At 43.6% G+C, this 9,480-nt stretch overlaps 1 protein-coding gene across 2 annotated transcripts in view; it reads left to right on the plus strand.

The window, feature by feature from the left end:
• plekhg5b (pleckstrin homology domain containing, family G (with RhoGef domain) member 5b) overlaps positions 1 to 8,354 on the plus strand; it is a 35,710-nt gene extending 27,356 nt beyond the window's left edge. For both annotated transcript variants that reach the window (XM_063015801.1, XM_063015800.1), the window contains 4 exons: positions 3,332 to 3,447; positions 3,577 to 3,731; positions 3,873 to 4,811; positions 6,222 to 8,354. In XM_063015801.1, coding sequence (XP_062871871.1) covers positions 3,332 to 3,447; positions 3,577 to 3,731; positions 3,873 to 4,811; positions 6,222 to 6,231 — 1,220 coding nt within the window. In that variant the 3' untranslated portion in view covers positions 6,232 to 8,354. The remainder of the gene's footprint in view (positions 1 to 3,331; positions 3,448 to 3,576; positions 3,732 to 3,872; positions 4,812 to 6,221) is intronic.
• The last annotated feature ends 1,126 nt before the right edge of the window (positions 8,355 to 9,480 follow it).

Consider the following 9,480-nt stretch of genomic DNA (forward strand, 5'->3'; position numbering starts at 1 on the left):
ATGTCCAAATTGTGCCCAAAGTGTCAATATTTTGTGTGACCACCATTATTATCCAGCACTGCCTTAACCCTCCTGGGCATGGAATTCACCAGAGCTGCACAGGTTGCTACTGGAATCCTCTTCCACTCCTCCATGATGACATCATGGAGCTGGTGGATGTTAGACACCTTGAACTCCTCCACCTTCCACTTGAGGATGCGCCACAGGTGCTCAATTGGGTTTAGTCCATCACCTTTACCTTCAGCTTCCTCAGCAAGGCAGTTGTCATCTTGGAGGTTGTGTTTGGGGTCGTTATCCTGTTGGAAAACTGCCATGAGGCCCAGTTTTCGAAGGGAGGGGATCATGCTCTGTTTCAGAATGTCACAGTACATGTTGGAATTCATGTTTCCCTCAATGAACCGCAGCTCCCCAGTGCCAGCAACACTCATGCAGCCCAAGACCATGATGCTACCACCACCATGCTTGACTGTAGGCAAGATACAGTTGTCTTGGTACTTCTCACCAGGGCGCCGCCACACATGCTGGACACCATCTGAGCCAAACAAGTTTATCTTGGTCTCGTCAGACCACAGGGCATTCCAGTAATCCATGTTCTCTGACTGCTTGTCTTCAGCAAACTGTTTGCGGGCTTTCTTGTGCGTCAGCTTCCTTCTGGGATGACGACCATGCAGACCGAGTTGATGCAGTGTGTGGCGTATGGTCTGAGCACTGACAGGCTGACCTCCCACGTCTTCAACCTCTGCAGCAATGCTGGCAGCACTCATGTGTCTATTTTTTAAAGCCAACCTCTGGATATGACGCCGAACACGTGGACTCAACTTCTTTGGTCGACCCTGGCGAAGCCTGTTCCGAGTGGAACCTGTCCTGGAAAACCGCTGTATGACCTTGGCCACCATGCTGTAGCTCAGTTTCAGGGTGTTAGCAATCTTCTTATAGCCCAGGCCATCTTTGTGGAGAGCAACAATTCTATTTCTCACATCCTCAGAGAGTTCTTTGCCATGAGGTGCCATGTTGAATATCCAGTGGCCAGTATGAGAGAATTGTACCCAAAACACCAAATTTAACAGCCCTGCTCCCCATTTACACCTGGGACCTTGACACATGACACCAGGGAGGGACAACAACACATTTGGGCACAATTTGGACATGTTCACTGTGGGGTGTACTCACTTATGTTGCCAGCTATTTAGACATAAATGGCTGTGTGTTGAGTTATTTTCAGAAGACAGTAAATCTACACTGCTATACAAGCTGTACACTGACTACTCTAAGTTATATCCAAGTTTCATGTCTATAGTGTTGTCCCATGAAAAGATATAATGAAATATTTGCAGAAATGTGAGGGGTGTACTCACTTTTGTGATACACTGTATATATATATATATATATATATATACAGTGTATCACAAAAGTGAGTACACCCCTCACATTTCTGCAAATATTTTATTATATCTTTTCATGGGACAACACTATAGACATGAAACTTGGATATAACTTAGAGTAGTCAGTGTACAACTTGTATAGCAGTGTAGATTTACTGTCTTCTGAAAATAACTCAACACACAGCCATTAATGTCTAAATAGCTGGCAACATAAGTGAGTACACCCCACAGTGAACATGTCCAAATTGTGCCCAAAGTGTCAATATTTTGCGTGACCACCATTATTATCCAGCACTGCCTTAACCCTCCTGGGCATGGAATTCACCAGAGCTGCACAGGTTGCTACTGGAATCCTCTTCCACTCCTCCATGATGACATCACGGAGCTGGTGGATGTTAGACACCTTGAACTCCTCCACCTTCCACTTGAGGATGCGCCACAGGTGCTCAATTGGGTTTAGTCCATCACCTTTACTTTCAGCTTCCTCAGCAAGGCAGTTGTCATCTTGGAGGTTGTGTTTGGGGTCGTTATCCTGTTGGAAAACTGCCATGAGGCCCAGTTTTCGAAGGGAGGGGATCATGCTCTGTTTCAGAATGTAACAGTACATGTTGGAATTCATGTTTCCTTTAATGAACCGCAGCTCCCCAGTGCCAGCAACACTCATGCAGCCCAAGACCATGATGCTACCACCACCATGCTTGACTGTAGGCAAGATACAGTTGTCTTGGTACTTCTCACCAGGGCGCCGCCACACATGCTGGACACCATCTGAGCCAAACAAGTTTATCTTGGTCTCGTCAGACCACAGGGCATTCCAGTAATCCATGTTCTTGGACTGCTTGTCTTCAGCAAACTGTTTGCGGGCTTTCTTGTGTGTCAGCTTCCTTCTGGGGTGACGACCATGCAGACCGAGTTGATGCAGTGTGCGGCGTATGGTCTGAGCACTGACAGGCTGACCTCCCACGTCTTCAACCTCTGCAGCAATGCTGGCAGCACTCATGTGTCTATTTTTTAAAGCCAACCTCTGGATATGACGTCAAACACGTGGACTCAACTTCTTTGGTCGACCCTGGCGAAGCCTGTTCCGAGTGGAACCTGTCCTGGAAAACCGCTGTATGACCTTGGCCACCATGCTGTAGCTCAGTTTCAGGGTGTTAGCAATCTTCTTATAGCCCAGGCCATCTTTGTGGAGAGCAACAATTCTATTTCTCACATCCTCAGAAAGTTCTTTGCCATGACGTGCCATGTTGAATATCCAGTGGCCAGTATGAGAGAATTGTACCCAAAACACCAAATTTAACAGCCCTGCTCCCCATTTACACCTGGGACCTTGACACATGACACCAGGGAGGGACAACGACACATTTGGGCACAATTTGGACATGTTCACTGTGGGGTGTACTCACTTATGTTGCCAGCTATTTAGACATTAATGGCTGTGTGTTGAGTTATTTTCAGAAGACAGTAAATCTACACTGCTATACAAGTTGTACACTGACTACTCTAAGTTATATCCAAGTTTCATGTCTATAGTGTTGTCCCATGAAAAGATATAATGAAATATTTGCAGAAATGTGAGGGGTGTACTCACTTTTGTGATACACTGTATATATATATATATATATATAATTATTATTATATTATTATTGAATAAAATTGTTTTTTATTCATTTTTTTTAATGAATTTTTATTTTTACAAAAAATCTTATATACAGCTCGTCAAAAACATATAAAAACATACATAAAACACATTCATTCTTTTTATTATTGAATTTTATTTTTATGTATTTATTGATTTTTTATTGACTATTTTTATTTTATATAAATTTTATATATATATTTATATATATATATATATATATATATATATGTGTGTGTGTGTGTGTGTGTGTGTGTGTTTGTACATATCTGTACCTATATCTATATCATGTTTGTCATTCTTCCCATAGGATCTTTTGTCCTCATCTACCTCAATGAGTTCAAAAGTGCAGTGGCTGCTTATTCGTTCCAGGCCAACAGCGCCGCCCAGGGGCGAACCTGGATCGATGCAGTCTGTTCTGGCCAGGTTTGTGCTTCCATCTAGCTAAATAATGTTGCTTTCACACAGACAGTTTTGGCATCCTTCAGAACATACATTGATGTGTCTTGCTGGTGTGTTTGTGAGGTCCTTATTTAATTTTGCGTGTTTATACAGAAAAAGCTGCAGCGGCTGCGTAGCGAGGAATCCAGACGGCAGGCTGGACTGAATCAGAGACTTTTAAAGGAAGAGGAGGAGGATGGAGGCGAGCAGAGCAGTAACTCAGCTGCCAGTTCTCCACGTCTAGGAGAGAAAGAACATCATAACACAGAGTATGTTTTGGGACACTTTATAATTGTCTATTACATCACATTTTACATATATTCTTTGCATACAACTATTGTACAGTAATACATTATCTATCTATCTATCTATCTTTATTTACCTTTCTCTCCCACGTTTCTCCATCTCAGAAGTTCTGACGGCTCCACAGAGACGCTGTCGGTGATGGAAACTGAGGAGTCCATAGCGTACTCGGATCAGCAGACTGACCCCGACCTTGCAGCGTCCTCCCTTTCCACCAGTTCGGACCTTCAGCCTTTCCAGGATGTCCCAGAAAGCTCAGAAATGGACTCCCAATGTCGTTCCCAGTCCATGGACAGCGCTTACGGCACACTTTCCCCAGAGTCCGTGCTGGACCTGCAGGTTCAGACAGGCACCAGTGAGGAGGAAGAGGAGGAGGAGAGCACTGAAGAGGAGACAGAAGCAGACCATAGCGAGACGGCTGCAGAGGAGGAGGAGAAAGAAGAAGAGGAAGAGTCAGACAGGAGCTCACTGGGCTCCCGGATATCGGTGGCGGCTCACCTGAAGCCGAGGAGACGGGCACCGGTGCAGTCTCGCCTCCGATGTCTCTGGAGGCTGGCAGACAAGTGCCATTCGGAGGACAATCTGCTGCAGTTAGTCCACAGCGAGGACAAAAAAGGCAAAAATTGCATGCAGGTCTTGAAAGCCCGGCGCGGTTCCGAGTTCAGCGTGGATTGGTCAGAACAGCCGGCACACAGCATGAGCCTAAATGATCTGACCCCGGCTGACGTGGACACATCCCCTCCGAGAGAAAAACCCAGAGCGGAAAGCGAGCGACTGGCACACAGCCTGCCGTCCTCTCTGCTAAAAGACAAACTAGCACGCGCCAAGGCTGATCGTGCCCACAGCGATGATAAACAGCAAAGTATTATGGAGCGCAGTGGATCAGACGGAGACATGGCGCCCCATGTGTCTGGAAAAGGGAGCTGTGCCGCTTCAGAGGACCAGACGGGCGGCAGAAAAAAATCACAGCAGCACAAGAAGCTCACACTGGCACAGCTGTACAGGATACGTACCACGCTGGTGCTCAACTCCACCCTCACCGCCTCGTGAGTAGCGTTTACGTTTCAGTTCAGTATCTCACACTGTGCGCCTGCTGTATGCAAAAGTTTGTACACCCCAGCTTAAACTTCATATATTAATAAACCGTTATTAAGCACTGTCGCCTCACAGCAGGAAGGTCCTGGGTTTGATTCCCTGGTGGAACGATCCAGGTCCTTTCTGTGTGGAGTTTGCATGTTCTCCTTTTGTCTGTGTGAGTTGCCTTTGGGAGCTGTAGTTTCCTCCCACAAGTAATGTATTCAGGCTAACTGGAGAAACTAAATTACACTAGGTGTGTGTGTTTGTGTGTGTTTGCCCTGTGATGGACTGGCGACCTGTCTGTGGTGTTTCCTGTCTTTTGCCAATTGAATTGCACCCACCGCGACCCTGATAATGCGGTGGGAAAACATACAATGAATGAACTATTACAAATGCAATTTGTTAATGCAGTACCAACGTTTCGCCTGCAGATGTCGCCAGAATAGCGTAGTACAATATACACCGATCAGCCATAACATTAAAACCACCTCCTTGTTTCTACACTCACTGTCTATTTTATCGGCTTCACTTACCATATAGGAGCACTTTGTAGTTCTACAATTACTGACTGTAGTCCATCTGTTTCTGTGCATGCTTTGTTAGCCCTCTTTCATGCTGTTCTTCAATGGTCAGGACCCCCACAGAACCACCACAGTGCAGGTATTATTTAGGTGGTGGATCATTTTCAGCACTGCAGTGACACTGACATGGTGGTGGTGTGTTAGTGTGTGTTGTGCTGGTATGAGCGGATCAGACACAGCAGTGCTGATGGAGTTTTTAAACACCTCACTGTCACTGCTGGACTGAGAATAGTCCACCAACCAAATATATCCAGCCAACAGCGCCCCATGGGCAGTGTCCTGTGACCACTGATGAAGGTCTTGAAGATGACCAACTCAAACAGCAGCAATAGATGAGCGATCGTCTCTGATTTTACATCTACAAGGTGAACCAACTAGGTAGGAGTGTATAATAGAGTGGACAGTGAGTGGACACGGTATTTAAAAACTCCAGCAGCGCTGCTGTGTCTGATCCACCTATACCAGCACAACACACTCTAACACACCACCACCATGTCAGTGTCACTGCAGTGCTGAGAATGATCCACCACCTAAATAATACCTGCTCTGTGCTGGTCCTGTGGGGGTCCTATCCATTGAAGAACAGGGTGAAAGCAGGCTAAAAAAGTATGTAGAGAAACAGATGGACTACAGTCAGTAATTGTAGAACTACAAAGAGCTTCTATATGGTAAGTGGAGCTGATAAAATGGACAGTGAGTGTAGAAACAAGGAGGTGGCTCATCATGATTTGTATAGGGATGTGTGTAAAGCTGATGCACAGTGATCTAACAATGACACTCTTTCTCCTCTTTTTGTAGGGAAGTGTAGAATCTGCCACATCAGTCAGATGCCCGCAGGACCTTGGTGCAGCCTGGCACAACTGACCTCCTGCCACATGCACTCTAGCCGATGAGCGGAACTGTTTGCACTTTCTAATCATTCTAGTAGCTTTTTGCTTTATGGGGATTCTGTGCAGGAGGAGAGATGAGTAGGAGCAAGTGGCCATGCTTTGGTCTGGTCCATTTCTAGACTTGGGCCGGACCTTATTGGATAGTGAAATTCAATCACTGGACGTTTGAATTCAGTCGCAAAGGACTAAATGTAGCGTTTGGTTCACTTGTTACTTATTATCTGTGTTCTGGAGGTACACTATTTAAGTTGGGTGCCTCATTCTTGATGTCAGATCCTTTACTGGCTCTCTAGTTATATCAATGTCAACAAGGGTCATGAGCACCACCTACTTCTGTTTATATGTAATGGAAAAAAAAGCCAAATGGTCATATGGAGTTTACCTGTATGGAAAATAAGCAAAAGCCAGAACCAAACATGGGCTGATGTTGCACAGTGTGTTATTTAAGCAGTTCACATATTTACTTTGTGTGCGTGGGAAATGTGTGTAGGGTGTACGAGTGTGTGTAAAGGAGTGTAATATTAATTGTGGGTTAAAAAAAATGCAATGCAATCATAGTTGTGTGGGTGTGTGTGTGTGTGTCCTCATCTACACAATGAACCAAAATATAACCATCAGTGACATGGTGACTGAACAGATTAAATTAGAACACAAGCACCAGTGTTAGAAAGTGTACCGTTTATAATAATTAATACTGATTGTTTTGGGACGCATCCCCTCGATCGCTAGCCTTCTGTATTTTTGAGCGCAGCCTGGGATTCGAACCCTTGGGACTCAGACATTGCTGTTACCTGTGTGTTACCATCACACTGCACATTATATTTATTAACTTGTTTGGAGAAAATGTGCTGTTTGAAATACAGTGGGGTCAAAGAATCGCATCTAAAGCACAACACAATGTCCAAAAGTATGTGGACACGAGATCATAAGCTTGCTGTACATCCTATTTCGTAACCATGATTATTATCTTACCAGCTATAACAGACTCCACTCTTCTGTCGAGGATATCCATATGATTTTAGAGTGTGTGTGTGCGAGTCAAATGAGCATTTGAGCAAACTCAACCCAAAAGTGTTCAATGGGGTAAGATCAGGGCTTTGTGTAGACCACTGGAATTCCTATAGGATTTAGGATTGAATCTCGTATCCCTCTAATGTTAGGGCGAATGCTTCACTAACTCTCCTGGGTTCGATCCCCAGGTGGGGTGGTCCGGGTCCTTTCTATGTGTCTGCGTGGGTTTCCTCCGGGTGCTCCGGTTTCCTCCTACGGTCCAAAGACATGCAAGTGAGGTGAATTGGAGACATGGAATTGTCCATGACTGTGTTCGATATAACCTTGTGAACTGATGAACCTCGTGTAATGAGTACCTACCGGTCCTGTCATGAATGTAACCAAAAGTGTAAAACATGACGTTAAAATCCTAATAAACAAACAAACAAACAAGCTTCACTAATTTCCATAAAGAAAAGATTCAAAGGTGTAGCATTTTAGTTTACAACCATCACAAAGAAGGCTGTAAGATTGCACATGGTTGCAGAACTTCTCATGGTTCTGAGCATTGAGACTGAAACACAAGGTCGACCAATTTCAGATCTGTGATCAGAGAATATAATGTTATTATGATTTATTTATATGATGTAAGGAAAAATAACCTGATCAGATCAGATCAGCACTTATTAGGAACCACTTGTTTAAAGTTCTTAGAGGACATATAACAATTTACCAGGTTTGTAAGGTTACTGTTTATTACTGAGGTTTGTGTTACATTTTTAATTCTGCTTAATGTACTAAACCAAATACGTTTTAATGTATTTTGTAAATTTGCCCAAATTAATATTGTATATTACTGTTTACTTCCAGTTTTTGTTGTTCTATTTATTAAACTTGCTTTGTTTTATATATGAAACCTGGTTTGTAAATGTTTTGTTTATTTCCAGACTGTAATATTTTCTCATGGTTTGTAGTTTTAATTTGTTCTACTATCGTATGTCTGTTTAATGGCTAAAAGAATAATTTTTAAAAACCAAAGTAACTTTTTTCCTAGAGTGAGGGAATGTTCTAAAGTGTTTTACAAAATAAACAGACGTTTTCAACATTTGACGCTGGTCTGATTTTTGTCAAGGACCTACACTGACATGACGGGGATGTTAAAACTAAATAATGACGTTTTACAGTAAATGCATGTCACATTGTATACACTGATCAGCCATAACATTAAAACCACCGCCTTGTTTCTACACTCACTGTCCATTTGATCAGCTCCATCTGTTTTTCTGCATGTTTTGTTGGCCCCTTTCATGCTGTTCTTCAATGGTCAGGACTCTCCCAGGACCACCCGGTGGATCATTCTCAGCACTGCAGTGATACTGACATGGTGGTGGTGTGTTAGTGTGTGTTGTGCTGGTATGAGTGGATCAGACACAGCAGCGCTGCTGGACTGAGAAAAGTCCATCAACCAAAAATATCCAGCCAACAGCGCCCCGTGGGCAGCGTCCTGTGACCACTGATGAAGATCTCAAAGATGACCGCAGCTCAAACAGCAGCAATAGATGCCCGATCATCTCTGACTTTACATCTACAAGGTGGACCAACTAGGTAGGAGTGTCTAATAAAGTGAACAGTGAGTGGACAAGGTATTTAAAAACTCCAGCAGTGCTGCTGTGTCTGATCCACTCATAACAGCACAACACACACTAACACACCACCACCATGTCAGTGTCACTGCAGTGCTGAGAATGATCCACCACCTAAATAATACCTGGGGTCCTGACCATTGAAGAACAGCATGAAAGGGGGCTAACAAAGCATGCAGAGTAACAGATGGACTACAGTCAGTAATTGTAGAACTACAAAATGCTTCTATATGGTAAGTGGAGCTGATAAAATGGACAGTGAGTGTAGAAACAAGGAGGTGGTTTTAATGTTATGGTTTTATTGGTTACATATACGTATATATATACAGTGTATCACAAAAGTGAGTACACCCCTCACATTTCTGCAGATATTGAAGTATATCTTTTCATGGGACAACACTGACAAAATGACATTTTGACACAATGAAAAGTAGTCTGTGTGCAGCTTATATAACAGTGTAAATTTATTCTTCCCTCAAAATAACTCAATATACAGCCATTAATGTCTAAACTACCGGCAACAAAAGTGAGTAC

This window comes from Trichomycterus rosablanca, chromosome 19, assembly GCF_030014385.1.
Source record: "Trichomycterus rosablanca isolate fTriRos1 chromosome 19, fTriRos1.hap1, whole genome shotgun sequence".
Lineage (NCBI taxonomy): Eukaryota > Metazoa > Chordata > Actinopteri > Siluriformes > Trichomycteridae > Trichomycterus > Trichomycterus rosablanca.